This window comes from Octopus sinensis, linkage group LG28 (genome assembly GCF_006345805.1).
Source record: "Octopus sinensis linkage group LG28, ASM634580v1, whole genome shotgun sequence".
Lineage (NCBI taxonomy): Eukaryota > Metazoa > Mollusca > Cephalopoda > Octopoda > Octopodidae > Octopus > Octopus sinensis.
Window position 1 is genome coordinate 2,782,754 of NC_043024.1, and position 24,221 is coordinate 2,806,974.

The following is a 24,221-nucleotide window of genomic DNA, read 5'->3' on the forward strand; positions in this document are numbered from 1 at the left end:
AGTATTTTGTCTGTCTTTGCATTCTGAGTTCAAATGTTGTTGTGGGTCGATAAAAGAAGTACCAGTAAGATACTAAGGTTGGTGTAACTGACTTACCCCGTCCTAGAAATTGCTGGGCTTGTGCCAAAATTTGAAACCAATATATATTCTTATTTCTAGATGCAAGAGAAGATATTAATCTATTTGACATTGTGGGAAAATTGCTGAGAAATGTCTTCTCATATATCACAGCAGGTGGCAAGTAAAGAAACACCATTTCGACCCTGTGCTTGAGGAGATCCACAGAGTCAAGTACACTAACATAAAAATCAATGGAAACTGCAGTTGTGATCCCTGAGCTGGTGGCACGTAAACAGCACCATCTGAAGGTGGCCGATGCCAGAGCCGCCTAGACTGGCTTTTGTGCCGGTGGCACATAAACAGCACCATCTGAAGGTGGCCGATGCCAGAGCCGCCTAGACTGGCTTCTGTGCCAGTGGCACGTAAACAGCACCATCTGAAGGTGGCCGATGCCAGAGCCGCCTAGACTGGCTTCTGTGCCGGTGGCACGTAAAATGCACCAATTCGATCGTGGCCGATGCCAGCGCCGCCTCGACTGGCTTCCGTGCTGGTGGCACATAAAATGCACCATCCGAATCGTGGCCGATGCCAGTGCCGCCTCGATTGGCTTCCATGCCGGTGGCACATAAAATGCACCAATCCGATCGTGGCCGTTGCCAGCCTCGCCTGGCACCTGTGCAGGTGGCACGTAAAAAGCACCCACTACACTCACGGAGTGGTTGGCGTTAGGAAGGGCATCCAGCTGTAGAAACACTGCCAGATCAGACTGGAGCCTGGGGCAGCCTTCTGGCTTCCCAGATCCCCGGTCGAACCGTCCAACCCATGCTAGTATGGAAAGCGGACGTTAAACGATGATGATGATGATAATGATGAACACCAACGTACTGTGTTGACCCTTTTGATATTAACCCGTCTGAGATGGCCCTTCTTAATATGATACAAACGTCCTTGTTTAAAGTGATCTAAGTTTAAACCTTTCATCAACATTTCAGGTTAATTTGTTTCAAACACCTATTTAATTATGACTGAGTTATTTTACAAAATTCTTCATTAACTTTAAAATTAATTAAAACAAAATTGGTGTGTTTTAAAAGAAGTATGGTGACAAAAAAACTTAATGTTAGAAATAAGTGTCTTGGGTCAACCAAAGTGTTTTGAGTGGATTTGGTAGAGGGAAACTGAAAGAAGCCCATCATACATATACATACACACATATCTCTTTCTCTTTCTCTTTTACTTGTTTCAGTCATTTGACTGCGGCCATGCTGGAGCACCGCCTTTAGTCGAGCAAATCGACCCCGAGACTTATTCTTTGTAAGCCCAGTACTTATTATATCGGTCTCTTTTGCCAAACCGCTAAGTGACGGGGACGTAAACACACACCAGCATCGGTTGTCAAGCAATGCTAGGGGGACAGACACAGACACACAAACACACACACACATACATTTATATATATATATACGACAGGCTTCTTTCAGTTTCCGTCTACCAAATCCACTCACAAGGCATTGGTCGGCCCGGGGCTATAGCAGAAGACACTTGCCCAAGATGCCACGCAGTGGGATTGAACCCGGAACCATGTGGTTGGTTAGCAAGCTACTTACCACACAGCTAATATATATATTCTCCATTTTCTTATTTGTATTATGAATTTACGGTAAAAATATTTTTCCCTTCACCCATTCAATAGAATAAATGAATTAATTGCATTACAATTAATAGCATTTATGTATTTAGTATTTGGGTACTTTACCAGCAGTATATTGGATAACTGATATCCCATAGTGGGTTACACTCATAACCCCTATCTCACTTTGTGTGTATGTATGTATATATATATATATATATATATATATATATATATATATATAATAATAAATATTAGGGAATAAATCCAAATTTACAGGGAAAAAATCAGATTTAGGATTAAATCCAATTTTATAGTAAAATATATAATGTTAATTCGAGACAAAACCACTATTTTGCAAAACAAACAAAGAAAGACTTAATCAATACATAAAAAATTTTTAATATAAAGAAATATTTATTTCTTTATATTAAAAATTTTTATGTATTGATTAAGTCTTTCCTTGTTTGTTTTGCAAAATAGTGGTTTTGTCTCGAATTAATATTATATATATTATATATATATATATATATATATTTATATATATATACACCCTTCATTGGTCACTGCTTGCAAAGACCTGTTGAGGCAAGTGAAATCAAATCAAATTCAATGACTAACATTGTTTCTAGTGGAGCACTAAGAGCACCATCCGAGTGTGATTGTTGCCAGAGCGGCTAACTGGTGTTCGTGCTGGTATGCAGGTGGCATGTGAAAAAACACAATTTTTTCATGGCCATTGCCAGTACCACCTTATTGGTCCTTATGTCGGTGGCACGTAAAAAGCACCCACTACACTCTTGGAGTGGTTGGCATTAGGAAGGGCATCCAGCTGTAGAAACTCTGCCAGATCAAGATTGGAGCCTGGTGCAGCCATCTGGTTCGTCAGCCCTCACTCAAATCATCCAACCCATGGAAAGTGGACGTTAAACGATGATATCATCATCTTTATCATTGTTTAACATCAGCTTTCCATGCTGGCATGGGTTGGAGAGTTTGACTGAGGACTAACCAGAAGGCTGTCCCAGGCTCCAGTCTTATCTGGCAGAGTTTTTACAGCTGGATGCCCTTCCTAATGCCAACCACTCCAAGAGTGTAGTGGGTGCTTTTTACATGTTGCCGACATGAGGGCCAGTCTGGTGCAGGCATGTAGCCACGGGGGCAGCTATGGGGTGCTTAGTCCCCCCCCCCCAGTTAGTATTTCAGCCCCTCCAGTTTTAGAATTTGTTTTATTCACTCTTGGAAGAATGCATTATCTCAGCCTGGTTGGATCTTTTCCTTTTGAACGGCAGTTTTCAACACAATTTCTAGTTAACTGAACACTTTTAAACTTCGTATACTGGTAGAATGTGTCAAAATAAAACATTTTTTTCTCTTGGCTTTCTTGAGAAAATTGTAATTTGTAAGTTTAATGTAGTTTAATTTTTCAAATTTTAACCAATCGATGGCCTCTATTGAGCTAAAATCATTTGCTGCATCTAAAACTTAGACAACATCCTGTCTCTAACCCTAACCCTAAATTTTAGCCCTTCGTTTTTTTTTTTTCTTAATTGTTATCCTTAAATTAATTTAACAATTAAGAAAAAAAACGAAGCAAAAACTCAAAACAAAAACAAAACGAATAATTTTAGACACATGCGTAACAATTAACAAAAAACAAAAAGAAAGGCTAAAATTTAGGGTGAGGGTTAGTGACAGGATGTTGTCTCAGCTTTAGACGGAGCAAATGATTTTAGCTCAATAGAGGCCATCGATTGGTTAAAATTCGAAAAATTAAACTACGTTAAACTTACAAATTACAATTTTCTCAAGAAAGCCATGAGAAAAAAATGTTTTATTTTGACACATTCTACCAGTATACGAAGTTTTAAAGTGTTTAGTTACCTAGAAATTGTGTTGAAAACTGCCGTTCAAACGGAAAAGATCCAGAAATTGTGTTGAAAACTGCCGTTCAAATGGAAAAGATCCAGAAATTGTGTTGAAAACTGCCGTTCAAAAGGAAAAGATCCAGAAATTGTGTTGAAAACTGCCGTTCAAAAGGAAAAGATCCAGAAATTGTGTTGAAAACTGCCGTTCAAAAGGAAAAGATCCAGAAATTGTGTTGAAAACTGCCGTTCAAAAGGAAAAGATCCAGAAATTGTGTTGAAAACTGCCGTTCAAAAGGAAAAGATCCAGAAATTGTGTTGAAAACTGCCGTTCAAAAGGAAAAGATCCAGAAATTGTGTTGAAAACTGCCGTTCAAAAGGAAAAGATCCAGAAATTGTGTTGAAAACTGCCGTTCAAAAGGAAAAGATCCAGAAATTGTGTTGAAAACTGCCGTTCAAAAGGAAAAGATCCAGAAATTGTGTTGAAAACTGCCGTTCAAAAGGAAAAGATCCACCTGGTTGTGTTTGTAGATAGTTGAAAACAATACTTTTCAACATCGAATTGTTGAAGAGATACACTGTCAGCCTTGTTGTTGATGAAATAAAATGTTCCTTTCTTTACGCTGAAATGCAATGGAATGCATCATTTGTTATTAGGTACTTGGAAAACGGCAGGGTTCTGGAAAAATTAGCTGCAATGCCAACTTCTCAACATTATGTTATTGAAACATGGGCTGACTTGTTAATTAAGGAATTAACCAACCTTGCATTTATCCAAAGCATATATTGCCACAATCCTATGCTGGTGCTTCTGTGATGTCTGGTAAAATCGGTGGCATTCAAAGAAAGATTCAGAATCGATTTGAAAAACATACACCCTATACTCTTTACTCTTTTACTCTTTTACTTGTTTCAGTCATTTGACTGCGGCCATGCTGGAGCACCGCCTTTAATCGAGCAACTCGACCCTGGGACTTATTCTTTTTTGTAAGCCCAGTACTTATTCTATCGGTCTCTTTTGCCGAACCGCAAAGTAATGGGGACATAAACACACCAGCATCGGTTGTCAAGCAATGCTAGGGGGACAAACACAGACACACAAACACACACATACATACATATATATATACATATATACGACGGGCTTCTTTCAGTTTCCGTTCACCAAATCCACTCACAAGGCATTGGTAGGCCCGAGGCTATAGTAGAAGACACTTGCCTAAGGAGCCACGCAGTGGGACTGAACCCGGAACCATGTGGTTGGTTAGCAAGCAGCTTACCACACAGCCACTCCTGCACCTATTGTTCATTGTCTTAATCATCAGTTGCATCTTGTTGTGGTTATCACTAAGTGGATTCCGGAGTTAGCTACGTTCTTCAAAACCGTTAATGTTCTTCGTAATTTTATTTAACGGCCAAGGATAGCTAGTCTGTGCAAAGGATTGAAATTGTCACGTCTTATGGAGCATAAATGGTCAGGTGATTTCAGTGGCATTGCTTCTGTAATAGAAAATCACTCCCAAATTGTTGGTTTGCTAACCGAGTGTACAGATACATCATCATCATCATCATTTAGCGTCCGCTTTCCATGCTAGCATGGGTTGGACGGTTCAACTGGGGTCTGGGAAGCCAGAAGGCTGCACCAGGCTTCAATCTGATCTGGCAGTGTTTCTACGGATGGATGCCCTTCCTAATGCCAACCACTCCGTGAGTGTAGTGGGTGCTTTTTACATGCCACCGGCACAGGTGCCAGTTGGGGCTGGCAAATGGCTACGATCAGATGGTGCTTTTTACGTGCCACCGGCATGGGGGCCAGTCGAGGCTGGCAAATGGCCACAATCGGATTGATGCTTTTTACGTGCCACCGGCATGGGTCCCAGGCGAGGCTGGCAAACGGCCACGATCAGATGGTGCTTTTTACGTGCCACCGGCATGGGGGCCAGGCGAGGCTGGCAAACGGCCACGATCAGATGGTGCTTTTTACGTGCCACCGGCATGGGGGCCAGGCGAGGGTGGCAAACGGCCACGATCAGATGGTGCTTTTTACGTGCCACCGGCATGGGGGCCAGGCGAGGCTGGCAACGGCTACAATCAGATGGTGCTTTTTACGTGCCACCGGCATGGGGGCCAGGCGAGGCTGGCAACGGCTACGATCAGATGGTGCTTTTTACGTGCCACCGGCATGGGGGCCAGGCGAGGCTGGCAAACGGCCACGATCAGATGGTGCTTTTTACGTGCCACCGGCATGGGGGCCAGGCGAGGCTGGCAAACGGCCACGATCAGATGGTGCTTTTTACGTGCCACCGGCATGGGGGCCAGGCGAGGGTGGCAAACGGCCACGATCAGATGGTGCTTTTTACGTGCCACCGGCATGGGGGCCAGGCGAGGCTGGCAACAGCTACAATCAGATGGTGCTTTTTACGTGCCACCGGCATGGGGGCCAGGCGAGGCTGGCAACGGCTACGATCAGATGGTGCTTTTTACGTGCCACCGGCATGGGGTCCAGGCGAGGCTGGCAAACGGCCACGATCAGAAGGTGCTTTTTACATGCCACCGGCATGGAGGCCAGGCGAGGCTGGCAACGGCCACGATCAGATGGTGCTTTTTACATGCCACAGGCACGGGGGCCCATCGGGGCGGAGCTGACAACAGCCTGATTCAGAAAAACGTGTATTGAGGCAACTGGAATTTTGCATCAAGCTCATTCCAAAAGGTTTGTTTTTCTAGCCCTTATTCTTAGCAAATTTCTGCATATAATTTAGTAGACAAACAGCTTCAGAATCAAAATTGTGATATACACCATGGCCTTGGGATTCTTAAGAATGCCGAAAGTGAAATAACCAAAGTGAGAAACTCGTTTAATATTTAATGAGATTCTGAAACAAATGAGTTGATTTAATGTTATTGAGGAACACCTGCCTCGAAAAGGTTGCAGGTTCCACCGTTTTTCAGATTATGTTGCTCCAGTTCACTCACCTGTACGAATGAGTTGTGATGCCACTGGTGCCAAGCTGTATCGGCCCCTTTTGCCTTTACCTTAGATAACCGGTGGTGTAGAAAGGGGAGGCTGGTATGCATGGGCGACTACTGGTTTTCCATAAACAACCTTGCCCAGACTTGTACCTCAGATGTGGAACTTTCCGGGTGCAATCCCATGGTCATCCTTGACCTAAGGGGCTTTTTATATTTTTAACCTCTTCAGTCAGTTATACATCACATTTTATATTATAACATTTAAATACAAAGAAGCAGAAGAAAGAGAAAGGGTTTCCTTCCCTGAAATATCATCATCATCATCATTGTTCGACCATGACTTCACAGTCCATCATGGCATTACGGAGGTCCTGTTGCTGGATGCCTGTATCCCTGGAGATTACATCAGGGTAGGAAAGTGTGCGCCCTCTGGTATTGCGAGTAGATGGCTTCCAGAGGAGAAGAGTAGAAATTGCCTCTTTTTCAGCTCTACAACAATGTCCAGCAAACTGGACTCTCCTACCTTTCACAAGAGATGACACAGGTGGTAGTTTCCCATATATTTGCATATTCCCTGAAATATACCTAACACAGTTGAGAGGGGTTTTTTTTTCCTTTTCTTTTGTCTTACAAGTTACACGGCAACTTCACTAATACCATTGTCACAAAAGCTCTCAGAACTCAATGTAAAGTGGTTGGCATTAGGAAGATTATCCAGCTGTAGAAACCATACCAAGGCTGATGCTGGAACTTGATGCAGTTCTATGGCTTATCAGATCATCCAACTCATGCCAGCATGGAAAATGAACATTAAATGATGATACTGATGTAGAATTCACTGATTTGGTCAATCAACATCATCACCATTGTTTAATGCCTACAAAAAATACATTTGAAGGAAATACAAGAAATATTACAAAACATTAAGAAGCATTTTAAAAATTACAAAAATGGTAAAGAAGGTTGGGAGGGTGGCTGGGTAATCAAAAGATTAGGTAATGTAATGTATTTAATTAAAGGACAATGTTCAGAACATAAGAGACACCTTAACCAGTTAAAGATGAGATATACAGAAGAATGAAGGGTAATACCAATGGAAGTTTTCTATGAGCTGTTTGAAGTGCCAGCACTGAAAGATATTGAACCCTGTAGAACTAGCTTCAGAGAACGAAAACAGACTGAAAATCTGGAAGTAATATCTAAACGGAAAAGATATTAAATTTCCAAAAAACAAGGGTGCTTAATACAATGAAAAGAAAAAGTGGTGTAACAGACAATACTACCTTAAAAGTGTTTCTTGAGTAACGCTGTGATGGACTGGCATCCCGTCCAGCTGGGGGGAACACATACGCCACAGAAACTGGGCCCATGAGCCTGGTTAGGCTTGAAAAGGGCGACGATTTGATGTACAGGGTCCACAAAATGTCTTTCATGGACCACTATTAAATATGTATGTATAGCTAAAGTGCATATCTGTTTAAATAGAAGCATTTCATTGGTGCATATTTAATGCATTGGTTCTTAAATTAACAAACACTGCATCATCTCCATCGCAAATATTAGTGAAATATTTCGGTGACCCACTCCTCTTTATTAATAAAAAGACAAAACAGATTTTGCATCCATGTAATTCTGCTTTGTTTGCCATGATGTTGGACAAATTTAAAAAGTTGGAAACCATCTTAATATCATTAAACACAGCAGCTTGTCTACCCCTTTGCAGTTCTCATAAGCCCCACCAAACCAGAAGGGGGTTATAGGTTACATTATGGTTAAATTGTTCTAACTCAATGAGACAATGTACTAAGCACTAGTCATAACACTGTGGAGCAAAATTTATATATATATACTAGCAGCATAGCCCGGCGTTGCCCGGGTATGTAAGAGCCCCTAGTAGGCAACGACTAATCCCAATCTAGTTCTTTCCCTCTAGGGAACGAAGGCGCATGGTGTAGGTTGCAATGTCTTCTCTTCACTCAAATACTTCTATGTATACGATGTTCCTAGCTGTCTCCCGACAGAAAATGTGTTGCATATAAAAAGCTTAGATTCTCGACCCCATGTTGAATTTATTGATTTTTTTTCAAAACTGGGGGAACTTTTCAAAATTTTCGCTGCGTTAGTTTTGAATTATGACATTGGGCTATGTGTGTGTCAAGTTTCATCAGAATCGGTTGAAAGCCGTGGTCAGGGTGAGGGTACAACCTGACAGCCACACAGACAGACGAACTGCCGTTTATATATATATATATATATATATATATATATATATATATTTTGGTCTCTGGTCAGTAAGTGTTATATCCTATTTGCTTCTATCTAGAAGTGACTACTATTCCCTTCAAACTTTGCTTTTCTGACCTGGACTTCAATGTTTTGAAACTGGCCTGTTTTCCATTACATTTCAGACAGACTCAGAGCTGAGTTGCTGAAGCAGAAATATCATTATAGCAAATATTCTGCTCAATACCACAGATTTGCTTTGTCAGTTGCTTGAGTATGTCCCTTGGTGACTGACAATATATCTCTGGTCAAGAGCAGGGGTTTGTGGGGGAGAAACATAACCATGTGTTGAGAGGCTCTTTGCAGTATGAATAAATGTAACGAGAGCAAAGTTTGAAGGCAATATTAACTATTTTTCATACTTTCTATAGGGTAAGCATATAGGAAATAACAGTTGCTACTCAAGGACAAAAATCGTGTGACATGGTGCAATCAACATGAAGAATGATATTACTTAGAGGTTTTATACTCTTGTAAATTCCACATAGGGTCATATACAAAAGCTGTCACTTTTGGGGATTGTTAAATGTTGAAATTGATGATATTCATTGAATTTCCCTTATGTGAGGCCAAAACTTTTGGGCTTCATACACTTGATCGAACTTTTTTTGAAAATGTGTTCACAAGGGAATATCTTCTGTTTATGCATTTTTGTATGTATGTACTTAAAATTATTAACCATCTTACAAACAATAACTCTGAGCACCTTTTCAAACTCCACCTGTCTAACACCCGTGGACATATTTACAAAGTAAGAAAACAGCACAGCTCCCATGACTCCAGGAAACATTTTTTCACGCTGAGAGTTGCTGAAGCATGGAACAAACTGCCGGCATCAGTTGTTAGTTGTCGGATCACTGCATCCTTCAAAACTTCCATGCTTTCTGAGATTTGCCAACACTACACCTGATTTTCTCCCCTCCATACACACGCTGAAGCATGGAACAAACTGCCGGCATCAGTTGTTAGTTGTCAGATCACTGCATCCTTCAAAACTTCTATACACACACAAGCATCTATCTGACTCATACACTGTTCGCTTTCCAGACATTTGTACATTACTGCATATGCTTTATACGCACGTTTTGACAAGCTGTGGTGCACCCGAGCACTGTATACAATTTCATTATTATTGTATTTGCGTATGTAAGAGTACGTATGAATAGGTTTTGGTGCATGTATGTCTATTTGTTTTTGTATTTATGTTTGTCTATTACATATGTTGCTTGACTGCTTTTTATGTTTGTGTGTGTGTGGGAAATTGAGAGGGGGAAAAAGTGCGTATTCAAAACAGAAGGAAATGAAATTACACGCCTGAACAGTGACGTGGAGGGCGGGATACATTTATTCGGAGTCCCGACTGAAGTAAAAGAAAAAAGAATTGATCTGTAAGCGTTGATATCGATAATACATATCAATATAGTAGGATTTGTTTAAAAAAAACAACCCATCGTGTATGCAAATTTGCATACACGCACTCACGCTAGGTAGTCGTTGTAGGATCGACTAGTCACGACTAGCAAGCGCAGATGCGCGAGTGCACGCACCGGCAGGCACTACACTTCTTAAATAGCTTCTTAAATCAGCTAATAATGCTGAATACGAGTAATTACTAATTAAGCCACTTTAAAAACATAAATTTTATATAAAGTTCCCCCCGAGACTGATACCGAAAGCAGAGTTAGTTCCCCTTGTTTGCTAATTGCTAAATCTTTGCAATTAATTCCCTGATATTGTTTCACACGCACCTTGTATTATTTGACCAGATCCACTTTACAACTGATATTTAAGAGAAAACCCAGTGAAATATACATGGCTGGTAATTAATTCTGTAAAGAAATACATGCAATATTCTTTATTATATTGACTTACAAAGCATAAATCATCGTTTGTCGTAAAAAGAATCATTCGCCACTCTGACTTCTATTCTCTCTTCTTCAACACATCGTCACATCTTCCCCGTTGACTCTCTCTATATATGTATATATACTGTAATAGGTAAGTATTATATTTATATAAACATTTATATTGTAAAATCACGTACGTATATGTTAATTTTAATGCTTCCAATAAACTGAAAATTGAACATAAACAAGGTTAGAGTGTTCAATTTTTCGTTTTCCTTTCAAAATTCTATTCTAGTTTTCGATATTCCCTACATCTTAATATTAATTGAAAGAGATTTGTATTTCTAACGGCATTTTTAGTCCTTGGTTTACCTTTACCGTTATCTCTACCAAAGGTAAATATAGAGAATACCGGCGTAATTCCAAAGAAATGACCAATGTATAAACATATCTTACTTAAAATACCGATACCAGCCATAATCGTCTTCACATGAAAGATAATTACTAAAGAACTATCAGAATTCTTTTACGTTGACCCCAAAAACGTTTGATGCAAAAATGTAGAAATTCTTTTGATGATGTTTATTGCCCATTTTGACTTTGGTTCTGACCCTTGAACATATTGTCACATCTTTGTTGATTCTTTTTGTATATATATATATATAAAGTAATATGTAAGTATATTGTTCGTTATGTTCAACACCAAATTGGTAACAAAAACATTTTCATGAAAGTTAATATATTATTTTCCACTCTTAGGTACAAGGCCCGAAATTTGTGGGGAGACCCAGTCGATTAGATCAACCTCAGTACGCAAATAGTACTTAATTTATCGACCCCGAAAGGATGAAAGGCAAAGTCGACTTCGGTGGAATTTGAACTCAGAACATATAAAAAAAAGTGAGGCTATTGTCCTAAGAATTTTCATGTTTCGTTTCATTTCACGATTCCATTTCAATTTTCGTTATTTTCCACGTCATTAAGTTTGGATTTCTGAACTAGAAAAACAGGTTTACATTTATATGATCGTGAGAGCGGCGATCTGGCAGAATCGTTATCACCGCTGGTCGGAATGTTTTGCGGTATTTCGTCTGCTGCTACATTCTGAGTTCAAATTCCGCCGAGGCCGACTTCGCCTTTCATCCTTTCGGGGTCGATTAAATAAGTACCAGTTACGCACTGGGGTCGATATAATCGACTTTGTCTGTCCTTGTTTGTCCTCTCTGTGTTTAGCCCCTTAAAATATTTATAAGGATTTGTTTATACCTAAAACATGGACTGCTTGTTTATACCCAAGAAATAGACTTGTTTTTGTCATATTCGTTTAGAGCAATACCAAAACACATTTCAACATTTAGTAGTATTTTGGTATCTGCCCTCAAATGTTATTCACTATTTATCTCCTTGCAGTAGTCTTAATGCAGGTCAAGCGTCGGTACATAATTGAATATATTAGTAGTCTCCACTTTCGTATGTAACTTATATAATAACCATTGATATGGTTGTTATATGAGTTGGATCTTTTCGGTTTGAACGGCAGTTTTTTAAAATAATTTCCACGTAACTAAACACTTTTAAACTTCGTATACTGGTAGAATGTGTTTATAAAACATCTTTTTCTCTTGGATTTCTTGAGAAAATTCTGTAGTTTGTATGCTATTTCTTGTTTAATTTCTCACCGGACGTTGTTGTTGAACTTGTTGACAAACAACAGCAGTAATTGTATTCACCTCAATAGACGTCATTGATTGGTTGAAATTGCCGAATTCCGCGAAATTTAACAAGAAATAGCTTACAAACTACAGAATTTTCTGAAGAAATCCAAGAGAAAAAGATGTTTTATAAACACATTCTACCAGTATACTAAGTTTAAAAGTTTGTAAGATATTTGTTGTTGTTTTTTCTTAAATCTCTGCAATTTCAACCAATCAATGACGTGCATTGAGGTAAAAAAAACATTCTGTGCCGTATGAATATGTCCCTCGTTTAAGAAACAGATTTGGGTTTATTTACATTTGTTAAGAAAAAAAAGATACCTTCCCCCCACCCCTAACCCTAACCCTAAAACAGATTGAAATGCAATAGATTGATACTAGGGTCATAATTATGGGTGACAATTTCATATGACACCGCTAGAAAAAACTGTCGTTCAAACCGAAAAGATCCTATAAGTTACATACGAAATTTTCAAATAGTTCTTCAATAGGAAATGTAATGGATAGTTTTTCTTCTTTCTTTCAGGCAAAGAAAATTACAATTGGGTAGGGGTTTATTACCCAAAATTATAATTTTTTAAAAATACATTTCTCTCGCTTTCTGTACCCTTTTCTTTTCCCATGGTCTTTAGTACTGCCTTGTGGGACAGCAATCCCCAAACCCTGTTTATATGAAAATATCTTTAAGTAAAAGAGAACTAAATTTCTTTTATTATTGTTCAAATGTGATTAATCTCTTGTTGTTTTCTTTCCATTTTACCCTCGAACGAAAGCCACATAACACACACACACACACATTAATTAATTAATTAATTATTCAGTACCTAATCTTGCTGAATACATTTCTAAGAAGAACGCCCTTGAACTTGGGTACAAAATGAGAGTGATGTAACTTATTTCTTTATTCACCCATGGAGTGGCTGTGTGGTAAGTAGCTTGCTAACCAACCACATGGTTCCGGGTTCAGTCCCACTGCGTGGCATCTTGGGCAAGTGTCTTCTACTATAGCCCCGGGCCGACCAAAGCCTTGTGAGTGGATTTGGTAGACGGAAACTGAAAAGAAGCCCGTTGTATATATGTATGTATATATATATGTATGTTTGTGTGTCTGTGTTTGTCCCCCCAACATTGCTTGACAACCGATGCTGGTGTGTTTACGTCCCCGTTACTTAGCGGTTCGGCAAAAAGAGACCGATAGAATAAGTGCTGGGCTTACAAAAGAATAAGTCCCGGGGTCGAGTTGCTCGATTAAAGGCGGTGCTCCAGCATGGCCGCAGTCAAATGACTGAAACAAGTAAAAGAGTATAGAGGGGACGTTACAAGGACAGACTAGGGACATATAGGGGACAGACACGCTTCTTATATACAAGATGAAAAGACAGATGGATTTACATATATTATACGGATGGGAGTTAAAAGTATACGTGATGATTGGATGGAAATTTGGTTGGCCCGAGGCTATAGTAGAAGACACTTACCCAAGGTGCCACGCTGTGGGACTGAACCCGGAACCATGTGGTTCGTAAGCAAGCTACTTACCACATAGCCACTCCTATGCCTAAATACTTTTTGAATTTGGAAGGATATATTAAGTTCTGCAAATAAAAGACACACCAATGTGAGAAAAGAATTTTTTATTCATTTTTTCAACCCGCCGGTTGGTTATCCCTTTTGGTAATCATTTCCTTTCTTTTATGCCCCGACCGAGCGGGCAAGCACAGCCTCGTGCATTTTCATCTTTCTTACCACTGTTGTCCATCTTTTTCCAAACGCTCTTTGCGGCAGGCAAGAGAGTGATGTAACACCAGATACCACCGACCCTTACATCCATTATTCAAAATAACGTCATTGTAAAAACCAAAAGAGAAATAGCGAACCGTTTTTTTTTTGTTTTGTTTTTTACTCTTTGGAAACTCTTGGAATACACTCCAGGTTATGTGGTGTGGTAAGTAGCTTGCTAACCAACCACATAGTTCCAGGTTCAGTCCCACTGCATGGCACCTTGGGCAAGTATCTTCTTCTATAGCCTCAGGCCGACCAAAACCTTGTGAGTGGATTTTGTAGATGGAAACTGAAAGAAGCCTGTTGTATATATGTATACATATATATGTGAGTATATATATAATCATCATCATTTAACATCTGTTTTCCATGCTGGCATGGGTTGGGTGGTTTTTACCAGGGCTGGAAGGCTGCTGGGACAGACTCCAGTCTGATTTGGCATGGTTTCTACGGCTGGATGCCCTTCCTAATGCCAACCACTCTGAGAGTGTAATGAGTGCTTTTACATGCCACCACCACAGGTGCCATTTGTGTGACACCGGTATCTGCCACGACTGCGATTTTACTTGGCTTGATGGGTCTTCTTCTCAAGCACAACATAATGCCAAAGGTTTCAGTCATTGCCTCCATGAGGCCCAGTGCTCAAAAGGAACTCGGTCTCCTTGCCTCCATGAGGCCCAGTGCTCAAAAGGAACTCGGTCTCCTTGCCTCCATGAGGCCCAGTGCTCAAAAGGAACTCGGTCTCCTTGCCTCCATGAGGCCCAGTGCTCAAAAGGAACTCGGTCTCCTTGCCTCCATGAGGCCCAATGCTCAAAAGGAACTCGGTCTCCTTGCCTCCATGAGGCCCAATGCTCAAAAGGAACTCGGTCTCCTTGCCTCCATGAGGCCCAATGCTCAAAAGGAACTCGGTCTCCTTGCCTCCATGAGGCCCAATGCTCAAAAGGAACTCGGTCTCCTTGCCTCCATGAGGCCCAGTGCTCAAAAGGAACTCGGTCTCCTTGCCTCCATGAGGCCCAGTGCTCAAAAGGAACTCGGTCTCCTTGCCTCCATGAGGCCCAGTGCTCAAAAGGAACTCGGTCTCCTTGCCTCCATGAGGCCCAATGCTCAAAAGGAACTCGGTCTCCTTGCCTCCATGAGGCCCAATGCTCAAAAGGAACTCGGTCTCCCTACCTCCATGAGGCCCAATGCTTATGTGTATATGTTTGTGTGTCTGTGTTTGTCCCCCACCATTGCTTGACAACTGATGTTGGTGTGTTTATGTCCTCGTAACTTAGCGGTTCAGTAAAAGAGCCCAATAGAATAAGTACTAGGTTTACAAAGAATAAGTCCTGGGGTCAGTTTGTTTGATTAAAGGTAGTGCTCCAGCATGACTGCAGTTAAATGACTGAAACAAGGAGAAGAATAAAAATATACAGTGGATAATTTCAGATGTTTAGGTACAAGTTCATATCTAATTTATCGATATAAAATTTCCATTGACAAATCAGTTTTTCTTTTTAAAGTTCCATCTATATATTGTCCTTTTTTCTTTATTATTTCAGACTTTCTGACGACATTGGTTAAAAGAATTTCTAACTGCAGATTTATCAGAACAGATACAATGCTCTTTATATAAATCTGTGAAACATTTTCTCTCAGTGAAATTATCAGCAAAATTTCTCTCTTCCTGATGAAGAAAACTCTATGACGTCTTTGGCGCTACGGGATTCTTACCAAACTTGGATTAAATTGTGAAAGAATTTTAAGCGATTTCAAACAGCAACAGAGATCACAGTTGATGGTAATATAGTGGAAGATATATTTGTTCGGAATAAAATATCCAAACGTAAAGAAGACACACGATGCAAAATGAAATTTGTGAGAACCAGTATCAAACAGACACACAAAGCATCGGTTCCCCTGAGGAGAGGCTGAAAGTCCGAGGGAAAACAATGTATCAGTGTGATATTTGTAAAAAATCCTTGTCTCAAAAGGGTCACCTAATTACCCATAAGCGTATTCATACTGGAGAGAAACCATATCACTGTGATATCTGTGATAAATCCTTCTCTCAAGGCGGTTATTTGACTGAACACAAACGAATTCATGCAGGGGAGAAGTTGTACCACTGTAAGGATTGCGGAAAGTCGTTTTGTAGAAGTAGTAACCTAGCTATTCACAAGCGCATTCACACAGGATTGAAACCATATCGTTGTAATATCTGTGGCGAAGCGTTTTCACATGGAAATAACTTAACCAAACACATACGTATTCATACAGGGGAGAAGCCATATCGGTGTGATATCTGCGGTAAATCTTTCTCTCAAAACGGTCATTTAACTGGACACAAACGCATTCATACTGGAGAGAAACCGTATGATTGTGATATCTGTGGTAAATCGTTCTCCGTAAAAGGTGAATTAAATCAACATAAGCGTATTCATACCGGGGATAAACCGTACTGTTGTGATATCTGTGGTAAATCCTTCTCACGAAATGATCATTTAGCTATACACAAAGATATTCATTCAGGAGAGAAGCCCCATCACTGTGATGTCTGCGGAAAACTGTTTACCCTCTCAAGTAACTTAATTGCTCACCGACGTATTCACACAGGAGAGAAACCATTTCACTGTAAGACCTGTGATAAGACATTTTCCCGAAGTGGTGACTTAACCACTCACAAACGCATTCATACGGGAGAGAAACCACATCACTGTGATATCTGCGGTAAATCGTTTTCTGTAATGAGTCAATTGACTAAGCACACACGCGTCCATACGGGAGAGAAACCATATCGTTGTGATATCTGTGGCAAATCATTTTCTCAAAACGGACACTTAACTCAACACACGCGTATTCATACAGGAGAGAAACCATTCAAATGCGATGTCTGTGGAAGATCATTCTCTCAAAAGAGTCACTTAATTTCACATGCATGCAGTAAAGTACGTATCGATATGGAGGAGTAGCCATGTCAATCTCAAAAGTCACTCTATGCAGAGGATAAAATGTCTTGGATATTTTCGGTTTGAACGGCAGTTTTTTCTAGTGGTGTCATATGAAATTGTCACCCATAATTATAACCCTAGTATCGATCTATTGCATTTCAGTCTGTTTTAGGGTTAGGGTTGGGGGGAAGGGCATCTTTTTTTTCTTCACAAATGTAAATAAACCCAATCTGTTTCTTAAACGGAGGACATATTCATACGGCACAGAATGTTTTTTTTTTTACCTCAATAAACATCATTGATTGGTTGAAATTGCAGAAATTGAAGAGAAAAAAAACAACAAATATCTTACAAACCATCGAATTTTCTCAATAAAGCCAAGAGAAAAAGATGTTTTATAAACACATTCTACCAGTATACGAAGTTTAAAAGTGTTTAGTTACCTAGAAATTATGTTAGAAACTTCCGTTCAAACCGAAAAAATCCAATGTCATTTTTAATAATAAATATATTCACCAGAAAGGAGATATAACCATGGGGATAACGAACTCCCCAAATTATGTTGTATTTTACCATAATAATATATTGGTGAGATAAATGGTATTTTTAATAAAAGCATTCATAATAATCATGTATGTTCTATTTAATATATTTTTCGAGTATGGCTGTGTGGTAAGAAGGTTGCTTCCCAACCACATGGTTCTGGGTTCAATCCTACTTCTTGGCACCTTCAACACGTGTCTTCTGTTATAGCTGTGGGCCACCAAAGCCTTGTGAGCGGATTTTCATCATTCGTCATCATCATTTAACGTCCGCTTTCCATGCTAGCATGGGTTGGCCGGTTCAACTGGGGTCTGGGAAGCCAGAAGGCTGCACCAGGCCCAGTCAGATCTGGCAGTGTTTCTACAGCTGGATGCCCTTCCTAACGCCAACCACTCCGAGAGTGTAGTGGGTGATTTTATGTGCCACCGACACAGGTGGCAGACGGCCATTGATGGAAAATGAAAGAAGCCCATAAAATATAGATCTTCGTCATCATTTGCCGTCTGCTGGCATGGATGGAGCAGTTTGATAGGAACCGGCCAGGCTGAAGCCTGTAGCAGAATTCTGTGACTGTTTTCGCAGGATTTTTACACCAACCAACCAACCAACCATACAACAGACTCCTCTTGGTTTTCATCATTCAAATCCACTCACAAGTTTTTGGCTGGCCCAGGGCTATAGTAGAAAGCACTTGTCCTATATATATACAGGGTATCCCAGAAGTTGCGCAACATCCTGGTTTTTTAAAAGAATACACCTTTACTGATTTCAAAAACACTTTATTGAAATTAATAATGACAAATGATCAAACTGAGCACCCTATACAACAAAACATGCAGAAAAAAATATAATTAAATAAAATGCTTTAATTAATTTTAATGACAACCGGAATGGTGCACGACTTCTGGGATACCCTGTGTATATATGTATATATATATATATATATATATATATTCTTTTACTTGTTTCAGTCATTTGACTGCGGCCATGCTGGAGCACCGCCTTTAGTCGAGCAAATCGACCCCGGGACTTATTCTTTGTAAGTCCAGTACTTATTCTATCAGTCTCTTTTGCCGAACCGCTAAGTAACGGGGACGTAAACACACCAGCATCGGTTGTCAAGCAATGCTAGGGGGACAAACACACACACACATATATATATATATATACATATATACGACAGGCTTCTTTCAGTTTCCGTCTATCAAATCCACTCACAAGGCATTGGTCGGCCCGGGGCTATAGCAGAAGACACTTGCCCAAGGTGTCACGCAGTGGGACTGAACCCGGAACCATGTGGTTGGTAAGCAAGCTACTTACCACACAGCCACTCCTGTGCCTATATATATATATATATATATATATATATAAATATCATTTAACACCTGTTTTCCATTCTGGCCTGAGTTGGACTGTTTGACAGGTGCTTGTCCAGACTCCAGTTGTCTGTTGTGGCATGGTTTCTTCAGCTGGGTGCAATTAGACAGCACCAGCGCACAAGTGCACTTTACATGACATGAACACATGTAAAGGACAAGCCTGAATGTATGGATGACAGCAATTTTGCTTAGCTCGTCACGTCTTCCCAATTACAGAAAATTGCCACAACTTCTGGTCCTTTGCCATTTCCTCAGTGAGGCCCAGCATCTGAACCTCCTTTCTCACCACTTCATCCCATGTCTTCCTGGGTTGACAGCTTGGAGCTGACTGCTATATCTAGTGTCGGAGGTCAATTATAGTACATAGAAGAAAACGATGGAGTTTGTTGAGATTTCTAACCAACAAACTTTTATTCTTTTCATACACAAGCAAAGACAAATACTCTTGTTATTATAAATAACAAATGCTGAGAGAGTTTGGATGTTATTAGAGTGAACCTAGCTAAAACCGAAGTCCTAATAAGTGAAAGCAATCTCACACGCTAGCTGTTTAAGTAACAGTAACAGGATGTTGTCTGAGTTTTTAGACGCAGCAAATGATTTCAGCTCAAATACTGGTGATTCATTGGTTAAAATTCGAAGAATTAAACTACGTTAAACTTACAAATTACAAATTTATCAAAAAACCCAAGTGAAAATAATGTTTTCTTTTGACACATTCTACCAGTATAGGAAGTTTCAAATTGTTTAGTTAACTAGAAATTGTGTTGAAATCTGGCCTTCAAAGGGAAAAGATACCAAACCCCTTCAGGTAGATGGCCCTGCTCGATCTGTAGAAAAGGTGTAGGTAGAAACTCTATAAGGTGCACCAAGTGTAAGCTATGGACACATAAGAGGTGCAGCAATATCAAAGGAAGGCTAACTAGGAAGATAGCTTTTGTATGTGGCAGATGCTCAGGAGCAATAAACACTGAAAATGCGCAGAGAACAACTTCCGCCACATTCCAGGGAGAAAAACTAGAAATAGTTGATAGCTTCAATTACCTAGGTAACCAAGTCAGTAGTGGGGGCAGGTGTGCTGAAAGTGTAACTGCTAGAATAAGAATAGCCTGGGCAAAGTTCAGAGAGCTCTTACCTCTGCTAGTGATAAAGGGCCTCTCGCTCAGAGTAAAAGGCAGATTGTATGACACATGTGTACGAACAGCCATGCTACATGGCAGTGAAACATGGGCCGTGACTGTTGAGGACATGCATAAGCTCGCAAGAAAGTATGCTCCGATGGATGTGTAATGCTCCGAAGTATGCTCCGATGGATGTGTAATGTCAGTGTACATACTCGACAGAGTGTAAAGTACCTTGAGAGAAAAGCTGGACCTAAGAAGCATCAGATGTAGTGTGCAAGAGAGACGACTGCGCTGGTATGGTCATGTGGCGAGAATGGATGAAGATAGGTGTGTGAGAAAGTGCCAATCCCTAGCAGTTGTGGGAACCTGTGGAAGAGGTAGACCCAGGAAAACCTGGGACGAGGTGGTGAAGCACGATCTTCGAACATTAGGCTGCACCGAGGCAATGACTATCAACTGAGACCTTTGGATATATGCTGTGCGTGAGAAGACCCGGCAGGACAAGTGAGACCATAACCCGTGGCCTTTACCAGGATGTACCCAGCCCACTTACGCATACCTTTCCTTCTTTGGACATAAAACTCTGCTTGTGAAGACCTGTTGAGGCAAGTGAAATCAAAATCGATATTTAAAAAAATAAGAAATAAGTGAGGTGCAGGAGTGGCTGTGTGGTAAGTAGCTTGTTTACCAACCTCATGGTTCCGGGTTCAGTCCCACTGCGTGGCACCTTGGCCAAGTGTCTTCTACTATAGCCTCGGGTCGACCAATGCCTTGTGAGTGGATTTGGTAGACGGAAACTGAAAGAAGCCCGTCGTATATATATATGTATGTGTGTGTTTGTCCCCCTAGCATTGCTTGACAACCGATGCTGGTGTGTTTATGTCCCCGTCACTTAGCGGTTCGGCAAAAGGAGACCGATAGAATAAGTACTGGGCTTACAAAAGAATAAGTCCCAGGGTCGAGTTGCTCGACTAAAGGCGATGCTCCAGCATGGCCGCAGTCAAATGACTGAAACAAGTAAAAGAGTAAAGTAAAAGTAGAAATGTTTTCAATTCTGCTGCCGGTCTTATTGAGACGAGGGGAAAATTATCAAACGACACCGCCGAGCACATCATGGAAGCACTCCAATGTTTTCTTAAAGAGAAAAACGAACCTCAAAGACATTTCTATAGATTTTAAGAATTCTTCGCGAATTAATATGCAGGACGGTTATCACATGGACACTTCTCACACTACACTTATTAATGATATAGAAACAATTAAAAAGACACGCCCTGGTGAAGCATTTATTGAACAAGAAGATCCAATAGAGAGAAATATTGCAGAATACAGGTGCGAGGTTTGTATGAAAACATTCTCTTCTCAAAATGAATTTTTCACCCATCAGGAGGAGATACATGAGAGGAATAAATCGTTTCACTGTGAAATATGTGGCAAATGGTTTTCGCAGAATTCTCACCTGGTCGTCCACGTTCGGAGTCATACAGGTGAGAAACCATTCCACTGCGAAATATGTGAGAAGAATTTCGTTTCCAGCAGCAGTCTAACGAAACACCAGGTATTACACACTGGAGATAAACCATTCCACTGCGAAATCTGCGGGAAATCTTTTACCAATAATTCAAATCTTGTTGTTCACAAACGTAGTCATACAGGTGAGAAACCATTCCGTTGTGGAATATGTAAGAAGTCTTTTGTGGATAACAGCAACTTAACAAAACACAAGATTATTCACACGGGAGCAAGACCTTATTCCTGTGATGTGTGCGGGTTATCTTTTGTCTATAACACTAATTTAAAAACTCATAAGATAATTCATGGTGGAGAAAAACCGTTCCGTTGCGAAGTATGTGGGACATCTTTTACCAAAAACTCGAATCTGATCATTCATATACGAAGCCACACTGGCGAGAAACCGTTCTGTTGCGAAACGTGCGGGAAATCCTTCGTTGATAATAGTTCTTTAACGAAACACAAACGAATCCATACGGGAGAGAAACCTTGTCGTTGCGAAATATGTGGAAGGTATTTCGCTTGCAACAGTATTCTGACGAAACACAGAAGGGTTCACAGCGGGGAAAAGCCGTATTCTTGTGAAATATGCGGCAAGTCGTTCTCGCAGAATTCGAATCTTGTTATCCACAAACGTAGCCATACTGGAGAAAAACCGTATAATTGTGAAATTTGTAGGAAATCTTTTTCTGTTAAGTCTCATCTCGTAATTCACAGACGAAAACACACGGGAGAAAAACCTTACACTTGTTGTATATGCGGCGAGTCTTTCGTTTCTAGCAGTAATTTATCGAGACACAAACAGATACACGTTGGACGAAAGCCTTTTGACAGTGAGACTTGAGAGGAATAACGGGCGATCCTTCGGTATAGGTACCGTAAGTGGCTTTGTTTACATTTCTGAAGATAACAGAAACCCTTTTCTCCCACCCCTAATCCTAATCCCCGATATATATATATATATATATATACCATTTTTACTATTTTACTTGTTTCAGTCATTTGACTGTGGCCATGCTGGAGCACCACCTTTTAGTCGAGCAAATGGCCCCCAGGACTGTTTTCATGACCCTGACAACAGCCACAATTATGATTCCATGGGTGCCATTTACCTGATAATGGCCACAGCCACAACTATGGTTTCACTTGGCTTGATGAGTCTTCTCAAGCACAGCTAATTGCCAAAGATTTTGGTCACTTGTCCCCTGCTTCTGTGAGGCTCAATATTCAAAGGTCATGCTTCACCACCTTGTCCCCTGCTTCTGTGAGGCCCAATATTCAAAGGTCATGCTTCACCACCTTGTCCCCTGCTTCCGTGAGGCCCAATATTCAAAGGTCATGCTTCACCACCTTGTCCCCTGCTTCAGTGAGGCCCAATATTCAAAGGTCATGCTTCACCACCTTGTCCCCTGCTTCAGTGAGGCCCAATATTCAAAGGTCATGCTTCACCACCTTGTCCCCTGCTTCAGTGAGGCCCAATATTCAAAGGTCATGCTTCACCACCTTGTCCCCTGCTTCAGTGAGGCCCAATATTCAAAGGTCATGCTTCACCACCTTGTCCCCTGCTTCTGTGAGGCCCAATATTCAAAGGTCATGCTTCACCACCTTGTCCCCTGCTTCAGTGAGGCCCAATATTCAAAGGTCATGCTTCACCACCTTGTCCCCTGCTTCTGTGAGGCCCAATATTCAAAGGTCATGCTTCACCACCTTGTCCCCTGCTTCAGTGAGGCCCAATATTCAAAGGTCATGCTTCACCACCTTGTCCCCTGCTTCAGTGAGGCCCAATATTCAAAGGTCATGCTTCACCACCTTGTCCCCTGCTTCCGTGAGGCCCAATATTCAAAGGTCATGCTTCACCACCTTGTCTCCTGCCTCCGTGAAGGTCATGCTTTACCACCTCATCCTGAGTCTCTTCTACAGGTTTCTTCCACAGCTGTTCTCATCCACACTAGCACCTTCATCACTCCTGCACACCACATCTGATGCCTCTTTGGCCTAGTTTTTCTCTCAAGACCCACTTTGATGCTCATGCTCTCAGACATTGTACATCCAGTGAAGCATACTAGCTTCATTTCTTTCACGCTTTTAGATGTCCTCTGCAGTCACAGACAATGTTTCACTGCCCTGTGAAGCATGGTTGTTCACACAGGGGCAACATAGTCTGCCTTTGGTGTGTGTATATATATATATATATATATAAAGTTAATCCAAACAAGAAAGCACAAAAAAAAACACAACAACGCGAGGATGTGGAACAAATATAGTATTATTGGACGCTCAGGAAAGAAGGAGGGTAAAAGTAATATGTGACAATTATTCGGCAGCCAAGATATAACTCCGAGTTTCGGATGCCGAGGTGGAAATCCACGCCACCATCTCTTCAGTTACTCAGAGTTTTATCTTGGCTACCGAATAATTATCACATATTACATTTATAGATAAATTCCTCTATTTATATAATATTAGGGTCTCTTTCATTCTTTTGTTATCTTACCGTTTTTACCAATATATATACATATATACACATTCCGATGGCTAGATAACTGAAGAGATGGCGGCGTGGATTTCCACCTCGGCA

The 24,221-nt window shown here is 40.7% G+C and overlaps 2 protein-coding genes across 3 annotated transcripts; both read left to right on the forward strand.

Annotated features, from left to right (window-relative positions):
• The first annotated feature begins 10,480 nt into the window (after positions 1–10,480).
• Positions 10,481–17,277, forward strand: LOC115225833 (zinc finger protein 239-like). Of its 2 annotated transcripts, none has more exons than XM_036514436.1 (2): positions 10,481–10,809; positions 15,697–17,277. In XM_036514436.1, exon 2 carries the CDS (start codon positions 15,997–15,999, stop codon positions 17,104–17,106), a length of 1,110 nt encoding a protein of 369 aa, XP_036370329.1. In that variant the 5' UTR covers positions 10,481–10,809; positions 15,697–15,996; the 3' UTR covers positions 17,107–17,277. The 2 variants fall into 2 exon arrangements, with proteins under 2 accessions (XP_036370329.1, XP_029652675.1); XM_029796815.2 differs by lacking the exon at positions 10,481–10,809 and adding an exon at positions 10,988–11,332.
• Positions 17,278–21,176: 3,899 nt separating this feature from the next.
• LOC115225576 (zinc finger protein 239-like) lies at positions 21,177–23,927 on the forward strand. The gene is made up of 2 exons (XM_029796498.2): positions 21,177–22,927; positions 23,489–23,927. The coding sequence occupies exon 1, from the start codon at positions 21,330–21,332 to the stop codon at positions 22,485–22,487; it is 1,158 nt and encodes a 385-aa protein (XP_029652358.1). The 5' UTR covers positions 21,177–21,329; the 3' UTR covers positions 22,488–22,927; positions 23,489–23,927.
• Positions 23,928–24,221: the final 294 nt, after the last annotated feature.

Bases quoted from the DNA above. Each gene is read 5' to 3' on its own strand.
- LOC115225833 (XM_036514436.1), top strand. From the start codon at position 15,997: ATGCAAAATGAAATTTGTGAGAACCAGTATCAAACAGACACACAAAGC.
- LOC115225576 (XM_029796498.2), top strand. From the start codon at position 21,330: ATGCAGGACGGTTATCACATGGACACTTCTCACACTACACTTATTAAT.